General features: G+C 36.6%; 1 protein-coding gene across 1 annotated transcript; it reads right to left on the minus strand.

Moving 5' to 3' along the window:
* On the minus strand, positions 6,260 to 10,080 carry LOC109223967. Its single transcript, XM_019388480.1, has 5 exons — positions 9,451 to 10,080; positions 8,141 to 8,376; positions 7,976 to 8,009; positions 6,888 to 7,672; positions 6,260 to 6,691 (listed from the first exon to the last, which is right to left on the minus strand). Exons 1-5 carry the CDS (start codon positions 9,842 to 9,844, stop codon positions 6,434 to 6,436), a joined length of 1,707 nt encoding a protein of 568 aa, XP_019244025.1. The 5' UTR covers positions 9,845 to 10,080; the 3' UTR covers positions 6,260 to 6,433.

The following is a 14,012-nucleotide window of genomic DNA, read 5'->3' on the forward strand; positions in this document are numbered from 1 at the left end:
TACCATGACATCTTCTTCACCATACAGGCTTCTTGAGGACACGACCTCTGCGGTGGCCGAGGTATTCGTTGTTGTTACGCCTAGTGGGTACGACCACGACTTAGTTAACCTCTTATCATTCCTTTACGCTAATCCACGTGTAGTCAGATTTTGACACATACAACATCGACCTTTTCTGTTTATGCCTAAATTGTACCTAATTTATAGAGACTCTATTTAACATCTTATAAAATTTGTACCACGTGCAATTTACTCTTTTCGAGATTATATTTTGTTCTTATGAATTATACCGATTTTAAATATAGTGATTTTTTTTCGGTTGGAAAAGAGAAGTTGAATTATCGTGGTTGAAAGGAAACAAAAAAAAGGTCTACGTTTGTCAAATTGGACAGCCTTCGAGTGCTTGACTTGAGTGAAATATGTAGAGTGTTACTTGCTTGTTTCATTTTCATAGTTCAAGGGAGATAGTCAACATAGACAAAATAGTATAGCAAAAATCCTTTTACAGTTTTGCAATGTAACCAAATTATTAGTATGTATATTGTTGGGTTTTTTTGTATTTAATATATATTAAATACATAAAGGAAGGTGAATGGGAAATGGAGTGAAATAAAAATTTTGAATGAAATTTTAAGTTTCCCCCCTTAGTAAATGGACATTGTCTCATATTGGAAGAGGAAGAGGTTTTTTATGGGTATATAAGCAATTGCTCTTCTTCTAGCTCTTAAAGAGTTGAGAAGAAGGCAAGCCTCGCGCTGTCGTCGTCGTCGCTCGGCTCGGCTCGGCTTCGGCTTCGGCTTCGGCTTCATCCAATCCGTTTTTCTGTTTCGGTAACAGAAAAATAACTACCCTTCAATTTTCCCTCTTTATTTTCCCTCTTTATTGTTGAGTAAATGACCATTTATGTAATGACATTTATGCTATGGCCGTTTTACATAAATAGCCATTCTGAAGAGTTGCACCTCTTCAGATTTCAGCCCAACTTTGGGGATAAATACAACACTATTCTGCTCAGAATTTTACTACGATTTTCTGAGTTTCTCCTCCTTCTTCTGCATACTTTTAGCATCAAACAAAGCAACAGTAAGTGTGATTTCCTACCGAACTTTGTGTTCGCTGAAACACTGGGGTTTGAAGTACCACTACACCAGTGTGTAATTCGTTCTATCCTGGGAGGAAATAATCCATAACCTTGGGTACTAGGAGGGGATTAAATTCCATAAGGAAACACTGTGAATTCAGTGGGCTCGAATTGGTTTTCTGTTTATGTTCATTTATATTTCCAGAATTATTTTACAAATACAGTATAATAACAAGCTTAAGGAATTTAATATATTCTGTATTTGTAATCACTGTTTCTGGAGAGTAAAACCTGTGTGATTTTGTACTCTATTAAAATCTACGTGATTTTAACATTTGTGTCATTCTTTTACAGAAATGACTAATGATAATGTGAACCAAGCTGTTCCAACGGTGACTGCCAATGCCTCAACGAGCCGAACAACACCGGCAGCATTGGCACCGGCGGAGAAACCTAGAAAATTTTCCGGGATTTATTTCAAGCGCTGGCAGCAAAAGATGTTCTTCTATTTGACTACTCTAAGTCTCCAGAAGTTCATCAAGGAAGACGTTCCTGTGCTGCCCGATGAAACTCCAGAAACTGAACACTTTCTCGTGATTGAGGCGTGGAAGAATTCAGACTTTTTGTGAAAGAATTATATTCTAAGCGGGCTGGAGGATGCTTTGTATAACGTCTACAGTGGTGTGGAAACGTCAAAAGCATTGTGGATTGCGCTTGAAAAGAAATACAAAACCGAAGATGCCTGGTTGAAAAAGTTTGTTGCTGCAAAGTTTTTGGACTACAAAATGGTAGATAGCAAGTATGTTATTACCCAAGTCCAGGAATTGCAAGTGATTATTCACGATCTCCTTGCTGAAGGTATAAATCAAATGAATATTGATGTTGAAAGTAGTAATCTTAGTATTTTTACCAACAGAAATTTTATTGAAGGTCTTGTCATCAATGAAGCATTCCAAGTAGCAGCGATGATTGAGAAGTTGCCTCCTTTGTGGAAGGACTTCAAACTACTTGAAACACAAACGCAAGGAAATGCCCCTTGAAGATCTCATTGTTCGGTTGAGAATCGAAGAGGACAACAAAGCTGCTGAAAAGAGAGGCCGTGGGAACTCAACAATAATGGGAGAAAATATTGTTGAAGAGAACAAAAAGAGGAAGAAGGCTTCTGGACCGAAATACAACCCCAGCAAGAAGCGGTTCAGTGGAAACTGCTACAGCTTTGGAAAAACCGGACACAAATCTATGGAGTGTCGTGCTCCAAAGAAAGACAAGAAGAAGGGTCAAGCAAACATGGTTGAAAAGCATGATGATGTTGATGACTTATGTGCCATGCTTTCCAAATGCAACTTGGTGGGCAATCCTAAAGAGTAGTGGATTGATTCTGGAGCCACTCGCCATGTTTGTGCTGTTAGAGAAGCTTTTGCTACTTATGCTCCTGTTGGACCCGATGAGACGATTTTTATGGAAAATGCTTCAAAGGCCAAGATTGAAGGATGTGGGAAGATATTTCTCAAAATGACTTCCGGCAAAGTTGTGACTTTGAACAACGTCCTTCATGTTCCCGAGATTAGGAAGAATTTAGTCTCTACTGGACTTCTTGTTAAGAATGGTTTTAAATGTGTTTTTGTTTCTGATAAGGTTGTAATAAGTAAGAACGAAATATTTGTAGGAAAAGGTTAACTCACTGAGGGCCTTTTCAAGCTGAATGTAATGGTTGTTGAAAATAATAATAAAATTTCAATTATGGCATATACGTTTGGGTCATGTCAATTATAAAACCTTGCGGAAAATGATTAATTTGGAAGTATTGCCTAAGTTTGAATGTGACAAATCAAAATGTCAAGTATGTGTGGAATCTAAGTATGTTAAACATCCTTATAAGTCAGTTGAAAGGAATTCAAATCCTTTAGACTCAATTCACACAGATATTTGTGATATGAAGTCAATACCATCTCGTGGTGGAAAGAAGTATTTCATAACTTTTATTGACGATAGTACTCGATATTGCTATGTTTACTTACTTAATAGTAAAGATGAAGCAATAGACACATTCAAGCAATACAAAAATGAAGTTGAAACGCAACTTAACAAGAAAATCAAAATGATAAGAAGTGATAGGGGTGATGAATATGAATCTCCTTTTGAACAAATATGTTTAGAATATGGAATTATTCATCAAACAACAGCCCCTTACACGCCCCAATCCAATGGGATTGCATAAAGAAAGAATCGTTCATTAAAGGAGATGATGAACGCTTTATTGATAAGTTCTGGTTTGCCACAGAACTTGTGGGGGGAAGCCGTTCTTACGGCTAGCCGAATACTAAATCGAGTACCCCATAGCAAAACACAATCCATTCCATGTGAAAAATGGAAAGGAAGGAAGCTCAACTTGAATTATTTTAAAGTGTGGGGGGTGTTTGGCAAAAGTGCAAGTTCCTAAGCCCAAAAGGGTAAAAATAGGACCGAAAATCGTTGATTGTGTTTTCATAGGATATGCGACTAATAGTAAAACATATCGATTTCTGGTTCATAAGTCAGAAAATCCCGACATTCATAATAATACGGTTATAGAATCAGATAATGCTGAGTTCTTTGAAAATATATATCCGTATAAAAAGGAATGTGAGTCGATTGGTGAAGGATCTAAACGACCTCGGGAAGAAACAAAAGAAAGTACACTTAACCAGGAGGATCCAAGACGTAGTAAACGTCAAAGAACGTCTACTTCATTTGGACCAGATTTTGTGACTTTCTTATTGGAAAATGAGCCTCAAACATTTAAAGAAGCTATGTCTTCTTCGGAATCATTGTTATGAAAAGAGGCAGTCAATAGTGAAATAGAATCCATATTGAACAACCATACATGGGAATTGGTTGATCTTCCTCCTGGAAATAAACTGTTGGGTTCTAAATGGATCTTTAAGAGGAAAATGAAAGATGATGGCACTATTGACAAATATAAGGCAAGACTTGTGGTCAAAGGGTATAGACAACGAGAAGGTCTTGACTATTTTGATACATACTCTCCAATTGCTGTGAATCTTGCATTAGCAAAGAACAAAGGCCAAAGCATATCACAATTGGATTATGCTCGTGTGTTGGGTTGCTTAATGTACATCGTGAATTGTACACGACCAGATATAGCTTGTGCTATAGGTAAATTGAGTCGATATACGAGCAATCTAGGTCAATCTCATTGGATGGCCATGAAACGAGTTTTGGGGTATTTAGTACATACCCAGGACTTTGCTTTGCACTACAGTAAATATCCTGCGGTCATTGAAATTGGATCACCGGATCAGCTGATTCCAAGTCCACAAGTGGATATGTATTCACTAGTGGTGGAGGAGCGGTATCTTGGAAGTCGTCCAAACAAACTTGTATTGCCCGCTCTACAATGGAGGCTGAGTTCATAGCCTTGGATAAAGCCGGTGAAGAAGCTGAATGGCTCCGGAATTTCTTGAAAGATATTACATTTTGGCCCAAACTGTTGGCACCAATATGCATACATTGTGATAGTCAAGCGGCAATTGGAAGGGCTGGGAGCGTTATGTATAACGGTAAATCTCGTCATATACGACGAAGACATAAAACCGTTAGACAATTATTCTCTAGAGGAATTATCACGATTGACTATGTGAAGTCAAGTGATAATGTGTCGGATCCACTTACAAAAGGCCTAACTAGAGAGGTAGTTGAGAAATCATCAAGGGGAATGGGACTGTCGCCGAGAACAAGTCATAGTGGCTGTAACTCTACCTAGAAGACTGGAGATCCCAAGATCTAGGTTCAAGGAGATCAAACAAAGTCATTAATGACGGTTCAACATTGTCAACTAAACTTTTGGTCCATTCTCGCGATGAGACAATGTTCAGTATCAAGGATAAACCATTAAGGCTTTTTAATGATTTCTAAATTTGATACGGGGTATATCAAATAGTGTATCTACGAGATGACACGTTTAGGAATCACCTATGTAAGTGTGAAGTGTTAGCCGCTTCAAGGAGAACTTTGTAAGGCCAGTTCTCTACGCACTTATGAAACCAGGCGGTGTTCATGGCTGAAACGAACACAACAAGGAGAACCAAAGACGGTTAAGGGTTGGTTGTGTGACTTGTGGTTGTCTAGGTATACACCAAAGTTCGACGGTTCAAAGATATCAAATTTACCGATTGATCGAGTATATCCGACATAATTTCACTACGGAAAGTTCAAAGGGAAACCTACTTATCCAGATGCAATTAATCATTGCTTGCGAATCACACAGTTTTTCATACATACTTTCGTATAGCCATTCCCCATTCATGTGGGGGATTGTTGGGTTTTTTGTATTTAATATATATTAAATACATAAAAGAGGGTGAACGGGAAATGGAGGGAAATAAATTTTTTGAGTAAAATTTTAAGTTTCCCCCCTTGGTAAATGGACATTGTCCCATATTGGAAGAGGAAGAAGTTTTTTATCGGTATATAACCAATTGCTCTTCTTCTAACTCTTAAAGAGTTGAGAAGAAGGCAAGTCTCGCGTCGTCGTCGTCATCGTCGTCGTTGCTCGCTCGGCTCGGTTCGGCTTCGGCTTCGGCTTCGAATTCAGATTCGAATTTGGTCAACTGATTGATTAACTTTTTGGACCACCTTCAATTTTTCCTTTATTTTCCCTCTTTATGTTGAGTAAATGGCCATTTATGTAATGGCATTTATGCTGTGGCCGTTTTGCATAAACAGCCATTCTGAAGAGTACCTCTTCAGATTTCAGCCCAACTTTGCCGATAAATACAACACTATTCTGCTCAGAATTTCACTACGATTTTCTGAGTTTCTCCTCCTTCTTCTGCATAATTTTAGCATCAAACAAGGCAACAGTAAGTGTGATTTGCTACCGAACTTTGTGTTCGTTGAAACACTGGGGTTTGAAGTACCACTACACCAGTGTATAATTCGTTCTATCCTGGGAGGAAATAATCCATAACCTTGGGTACTAGGAAGGGATTAAATTCCTTAAGGACACACTGTGAATTCAGTAGGCTCGAATTGATTTTCTGTTTATGTTCATTTATATTTCCAGAATTATTTTACAAATAGAGTATAATAACATATACCACCATCTACAATCTTATATCTACTCGCCTCACTGAAGACATGCATAACATGTTTAATACGATTACCAGAGGAATAATATCTTTTATGCAAATCCATCTCTTAATAAGACAACTGAAATAAGTTTATTGTTGACATACATAAACACTAAAAGCAAAATCTTCAAAAATCAAACAGGACACATACTGCATAAGCCTCATAAGAAATGCATGATAATGTCCAGCTATAAAACCACTATTTGTGACAAAAAGCTTTCTAAAAGGATGACATCTGTGTACTTCTCGCCTTTCCAAGTCTGATGGAGTTCACATAATCAACTGGGCTGTGGGCAGATATTCCAGGAAGAAAAAGTCCTAGCGCGCGAAGCATCACTGATTCCCAACATTCTTCATACTGGGATCCATACATGTAACCCATTGTAAAGCTTCTGATTAACTCCCAACCAGCATTCAGATACAGTGGTACCAGAAATCTCATCCCAAAATAGTTCGGGTTCGGTTCTTCATCGACGTTCTGTACAAAACAAAGGCAAAGATATAACCACACAGCACGCACATTCATCTTCACAATGAACACTATGACTAATGAAGTTGACTGCATAGTAGAGGAAACTGTGTTGCATGTTGAAGTGTGTCACCAACTCATCAAAAAACTTAAGTGGTTAGAGAGAACATTTTATTTACAAAGTAATAGGGCATCGAAGCATTACCTGTTCAATGTATAAGCTGTTGTAGTATTGGCAAATCCCAAAGTGTTTAAACAGGAATGTTCTATTATCATAAGGTAATCTTGGAACAAGATCATTGCAGTAAACAACCCTGAAGTACTTCGGGACTGGATGTTCCAAATGGGCTTCCATGAACTTCCCTAACTGCCTATTCCCAACCCTTGGCTGCCCATATGTGTATATGCCCAATAATCGTTCCATGACATCCAACTCCTCATGTAGTACTAGGACTGCCGGGAATAATATAGCTAACGCTCCGCCCAAGCTATGGCCTGTAACAACAAATTTTGCATTCTTGTGCTCTTTGAGTAACCTTTTCAGTTTGCTTCTAACAACGTAGTATGCAGTCCTCTCCGGAATTTCTAGCCTGAACTTCTTTTCGCCAGTATCAGTAGGCCGTTCTGAGTCAGACGACTGATCTGACCCACTGTGTGCATCAGAATCACTGAATGCGGTAGAAGATACAGAACTTTCTGAAAGAGCAGTAGTTGCATCAACATTTTCTAAATTGGTGAACTTCGGATTATTCACAAACAGTTGTTCGTGAAATGTGGATGCATTTGTTCTGCTCCCTAAACCTAAGGCTTCCAAGAATCCCATGTGTACTTTCCCCAGTTTTGGAATCTCGTACCAAGAGTAGTCAAAATCAGTAATCCAGTCATCCGCATCAAATGGCTCTGTGCCCCTGAAGCTGACCAATATCAAGTTTGCGTCTTTTGGCTTATCGCATAATATAAAAACCTGGGTGGACATCTCTTTCTCGAAATCTGTTTCAGTAAATACAGAGGAACAAAAACAAATAGTCCATCCAATCAGAAAATGCCATAACTATTGACAACAAAGACGAAGCAAAGGAGTCATAATTTCCTTCAATGTATAGAGAGAATAAACCACAAACAGTGGTGCACAAAATAAATGAGACGGAAAGCGAGTTTGCAGTGCAACTTTATTTTCCCCTTGAAAGCTGGAAACTTGCAAGTCGTAATAGATTAACTCTCTCCGAAAGAGGGTGTGCATAAATGGTAATTTTTTTATATGACTCGAAGGCAAGCAAAAGGTAGAATTCTCACCATTCCAGCAATTGTAGAAATCCACAAAATGCATCTGTTATTGAAAGCAGAAGTATTAAGTTTTAATAAACAACACAGGAAGCTTAGTGTAGTCCATCAGTTAGAGTAAAAGAACAATCAACATGAAAATAAAAAAGCAAAGGAAAAACTGAATCATAACATAACCTTCCAGTGAAGATTTACAACATTGCGGACGACTTTTTCATTCTCGTAGGCCAACTTTGAAGCCATCATACAGAGGTCCATAAGGGCTCTGTGTCCTAGAACAATTTTCCCCCAGAAATCGGGTTCTCCAATTTCCTTTGTTAAAGCCTCACTCTTGTATAGGTTTATACGCCCATCCAGATGCCCAATAGCACTTATAAATGTTTCAGAGCCTCTCTGTGGCATCACTACCTTTCCTGTTTTCACGAAACATTCCGTTCATGAATCAATAATTACAGAAGATACAAAACTCAGGATCTTAATGGCAATGGACACAATTCTTCTTAAAAGTACTGGACGCACCAAACTATGTTTTGAGTCAGCACTCAGTAAGCATATAGTGATACTCAGTAATGCAAATGAAGAAGCGTCTACATATTTGATGTGAAACAAACATTTCTATGATATTCACCATGCTCATATACAGAAAATTCACAATCACTTTCCACGCAAATGACAGAAATTTTCAGAGCAGCAATTTTTGGCTAAATCCTTGCCGTACCAAATTACTCAAACTTTATGTTAGCTCAAAATAGCCGTTCACTTTCTTGAAAGGAAAACTCTGATCTAGATTAACAAACTCAGAAAAGTCATGAGACCCACGTTTTTCACTTTTTAGAACTGCTCTCACGTATTCTACAACAACAACAACAGTAATTTCCCACATGTGGGGTCTGGGGAAGGTAAGATGTATGCAGCGTTAGCCCTACCCTGGAAGGGTAGAGAGGCGGTTTCCGATAGACGCTCGGCTGGAGAACGGATGAAACTGCTCTCACATATTCTGTTGGAAAAAAATTTAACTTAAAGATAAGTCTGTCCTCAGTTTTACCTCACTTTCAATCATCATTTAGTAGCTGAAGTGTCAAGTGATGGTAGCTAGAGGGTAGTGCATAGCAGGGGGAAATATGAAAGCATTGAAATAACGGCAGATTGTTACAGGAAATATACTTTGTTCCTTAATTTCGAAAGTGAATATTCAAATCAATCATGAGCATCTTCCAAATGGCAAGAATATCATTTTTACAAGAATGCCTTTCCAAAATGCGGAACAAAAAAGCTACTTTTAAATCATTAACAGCAAAATCAGCACCTTATGGAAGATGTGACTGATATATAACTCATGAATCAACATCCTTAATTCCCAAATAACTCATACAACCAAAAGTAAAACCGTTCCGAGTATAATAATACAAAATATACATGCATACATGAATGTGCACATATATATACATATAAAAGCTTTAAAAAAAGTAAGAAACTGTTAGTATTACCATGCAAGATATTGTAGAGAAGGCCAAGAAAATTGCCATTGAGAGAGAAAAGGTTGAGGAAGAACTCCACGAGATAGCCAATCCACTCCATTGGTTTACCGAAAATGGCGATTAATTTCCTCACTATAATGGACACAAATATAACCCATCTATGATCAGGCACCTCGCCACCTCCGTCGTCGTCGCCGCCACTATCGTCGGCACGCATTAAATGTTCTTCAAGGGCTCCACCGCCGGCCGAATATTGAAGAAATTTATCACCGCTTTCTTTGTTGCCCCATATGCCGAAGCGTACGAGGTCCCAAATTCCTCCATTTTTGTGGCTCACAATTAAGAACCTTGAATTCCCAGGACCAGGAATTCTGACTTTGTCATCAATTTTAGTACTGGCCATTTCTACAATAACCTTAGTTGCACTCAGCTCCCTTATAGTACTGTTTGAAGCAACTTATTGGAACTTTGTACTACCTTAAAAGATTAATGAATGAATGAATGAATGGCTCGAAGATTTGTAAACATTTAATGATAAATATTAATGATAAGTTTGAATGAATTTATAACAAGATAAAGTCAGGTGTCACGTGTACCAAAGCATGGGAACGAATGTTGATACATATGGCTATGTCAGGAATGGAGTACCAGATTGTGGTTGAGGTCCCGATCGTCATTGTCAACCGTCACACTTGTCAAAATTCCTATCTAAATTGTTTGTCCGTCCTATATTGTGGGCCATAAATTTATCCAAATAGAATCTTTCAAATTTTGGGCTATTAAACTTTTTTTGGGCTGACATTTCGTAGCAACCCACAATTGCAACTTGACCCACGCCGGGGGTAACGTGACGCTAGGGGTGTCGATGGCTCGGTTCGGCCGGTTATATTTATGAAATATGTATCATACAAATTTTTCGATTCAATTATGTATAATCAAAACTAAACTTTTGAAACCGTCCAATCATATCGGTTTCTCCTCGGTATCGATACGGTTTGGTTACTTTTCGGTATTTTTTAAAACGTCATGTAAAAGTTACTGGAAAACATACCCGTACCGAGTATTTACACCCAACTTAGTTAAGTTAATCATAGGAAACAAACTAAAGTATATTATGAGTCTTATTTCTAATAAATATTTTTTTTCAAAAAAGATAATAGTGTCATAAACTCAAAGTAACCAACCTCAGAAACATTAGAATTGCCGTCACGTCCTTAGTATCTTTTAATTTGTTGCGGACTTGTGTTTTTCGTTCTTTCATTTAAAACAGTAATTTGGAAGACGTACTGATTGGGGAGTACAAACTAAAAGCAACGGATTGGAGTATATAATATGTTTGTTTAGCTTCATCCTTATATTATTTTAAGGCTGCAAAATAATTTTTCCATGTCTAAATTTTGTACTCTGATATGTACATGTGCATGAGAGGACTAAAATTTCGATCCATATATGGTGGATGTTAAGAAAATTTTGTTTCTATAGTCAGATGAGTAAAACCTAGTAGAGCCTATACTTTGGTTGGTTAAGATTAAAATATAATAATAATTATAGGAGAAGAAAATTATTTTTCGAAGTTCGTAATGGCCAATGGTGGCCTATGGGATAGGTTGACGGTACTGTTTAGAAGATAACAAGGAATAGCTAGCATGGTTATTAAGTATTTTCATATTATTAATTAAGATCATGTGCAAGACACGTGGTAATTAACTATGGTTAAGTACTAATAATTAGAATTAAATAAAGTAATATGTGTCATTTGTTTATTGGTTGGGTGTAAACACCCGATGCGGGTAAATTTTTACCAAAGTTACTAGTAGAAATATAATGCAATAATATATTTGGACTTAGCAAAACTCTATGGACATTTTTACTGTTTATATTGTGATGAATTAAGAAAATATGAAAGATGGTTAGAGTATAAATCCATCAACTATTCTACAACAGCATAAAAGAAACTAAGCAAATACAGAAAATATAAATCACACGAGTATCAGTGGAGAGATATTAACCAAGTTGGGACTCAAGAATAAAGTCTAAAGGAAGATTAAATATTCAAAACGATAAATCTAAATCATACGAAAGAAAATATATTCAATATATTGCAGTTTGCTACTCATAATCGCTACAATACTTTATGTCTTGCTAGTGTATATGCTTAAAATAATTTAGTTTTAGTAGGAGTGGCATAATAGGTTTGGGAATTAGGATTTTGAGTTTAATTACTTGCTAACTTGTAATCGTTTCCATAATTCCAAGGCCCAAGAAAAAATCTAATACTTCATTTTTTTAAATCAATATATAAATATATTTTTCATATATAAATTTATTTGGTACGGTTCGATATTTTTTCAGTATTTTCATAAAATAAAACATATAGTAATTATCGATACGATTATTAATTTATATAAAAACCTACAATTTTATTGAAAGAAAGTAAAAATGAGGATCACATACATAACCTTTAAGTAAAATATTAAGCATGATGAGTAGTCCCCCAATTCACTTTTACGTGGAACGTTTTGACTTTCCACGCCCCTTAAGAAATAATAAATGAAGTGCATAATTTACCATGATACTCATATTAATTGATGCATATTTTATTGGATTTGACAAAATGATTAGAAATGAGTAATAAATACTGTTGGTATAACAGAAAAAAAAAGAATTTCTTCCGTTAATATACATAAAGTGACAAGTAAAAATAAAAATCTATTTTTAATATATATGCTAAGTAAAAATGAACGGAGGGAGTATTATGAAGTTGAAAAAGACAAAGTGCAAGCTCAAGGTGAAATGATGGGTGGCTTCTCTTATAGCCCGTTTGGATTGGCTTATTTTAAGTGCTTTTAAGCCAAAATAGGTTTTAAGTCATTTTATAGTGTTTGAATGAAGTAAAAAAATGCTTTTAAGCACAAAAATAAGCCAAAAGCCAAAAGCTAGAATTCCAACGACTTTTGGCTTAAAAATCACTTACAACAAGTCCATCCAAACGGGCTCTTAGTCGTCAGGAGTAAATTGAAGCGTATGGGTTTAAGTGATTTCATCAGCTAGCATGGCAAAGGATTAAAGACTATGGAAACTGGAAAAAAGTGTGAAAAGCGTAAAACAGAGCCGCAAAGTTTGTTTAAAACATCCCAGTATTTGCTGCTTCATGATTGCGAGTTCCCATAGGCAAACCACTTTTTCTTTTTCACAAAGATTCGACTAATCCATTCCGAATATTATTCAAATAAATAAATCCCAAATAATAACATGCTAGTTTGGGCCACATGTTATATATCACCTCGAGATTAGGCCCAGCCCATCTTCAGTTGGAGCAGAAGCGAGTTCTATAGTTGGACTCCAGATTTCTGGCCTGTCTCTAAAGTCTTGGTTTCTAATTGGAAATTTTACCTCCTACGGCAAAGGTATACATCCTATTTATTATAAATTAAAATTATTTTAAAATATTATTTTCTATAACTACCTTTTATATTTTATAGCAGAATTAGTATTTATGGTATATACTACTATTGAGGGATGAAATAAGGCATGAAATACGCCATTTTATTTTCCTCTCTCTTAGACAGCTGGACGTATCTATTTTTAAGGTGATTGGCGTTACTTGAATACATAACGGGAATACATGTGAATACATGCGCATACAGCTGGACTTCCTTGATTTTAGGCGCCTTTTGCAATTGTATTCATGAATACATGTGAATACATGCGCGTCCAGCTGGACTGCTATGATTTTAGGCGCTTTTTACTGTTGTATCCATGAATACAACACTGCGAATACATGTGAATAGATGCACATACAGCTTGAGTGCCCTGATTTTAGGCACTTTTTACTACTGTATTAGTGAATACATGGCGAAAATACATGTGAATACATGTGCGTACTTGGCTACCCTTATTTTTAGGCGTTTTTTGCTGATGTATTCCTGAATATATAAGCGTGAATACAGCGAATACACCACCGTAACAACTGAATATTAACTATAGAAAGTAGTTATGTATATGATAGTTACAGAAAATTAATAGCCACTAAATAATAGTGGTTTCTGAAATTCCTATGCACAGCACACGACACATGATTATAAGTTTGTAACAAGAAGTGAATAATTGTGAAAAACAAAACAAGAAGAGAATAACTATAATATATTAGCCCTATATTACACCAAGGGTTGTGGTGGAGTGGTAAGTACTCCTTCATCCTTTACCAGAGGTCTCGAGTTCGAACCCCTGAGTATGGAGTCGCCTTTGTTAGGGAGCGCTTTACCCCCCAATGTGAGACTTCCCGGCGCGAATAAAATGCACCGGAAACAATGAATCATACAAAATAATATAAGAATGTGAAAACAAAAACACCAAAAAATGAGGGGAACAGATTTTTTTCCCAACAAACTGGGATTCAATTGACCAACCATGTTTGTTAAATGATTATAGAAGTGGTATTATTTTTCTAATATCCTTGTGGATAATTTATTATTGTTCTAAATACGATGCCATCTGTTCTTGACTTATCATAAATAAGTTGGAGCGCAAGATCCTAATTCATCGACATATAACAAAATTAATGGCTTAGA

The sequence above is a fragment of the Nicotiana attenuata genome, chromosome 3, assembly GCF_001879085.1.
Source record: "Nicotiana attenuata strain UT chromosome 3, NIATTr2, whole genome shotgun sequence".
In the NCBI taxonomy this organism is placed as follows: domain Eukaryota; kingdom Viridiplantae; phylum Streptophyta; class Magnoliopsida; order Solanales; family Solanaceae; genus Nicotiana; species Nicotiana attenuata.

What these genes read in the sequence shown, in the direction of transcription:
- LOC109223967 (XM_019388480.1), bottom strand. Translation starts at nt 9,844, where the DNA reads ATGGCCAGTACTAAAATTGATGACAAAGTCAGAATTCCTGGTCCTGGG. An exon ending in TCTCTACAATATCTTGCATG is followed by an intron (nt 8,377 to 9,450) that starts GTAATACTAACA and finishes TCGTGAAAACAG; the next exon opens with GAAAGGTAGTGATGCCACAG. An exon ending in ACAGCTTATACATTGAACAG is followed by an intron (nt 6,692 to 6,887) that starts GTAATGCTTCGA and finishes TGTTTTGTACAG; the next exon opens with AACGTCGATGAAGAACCGAA.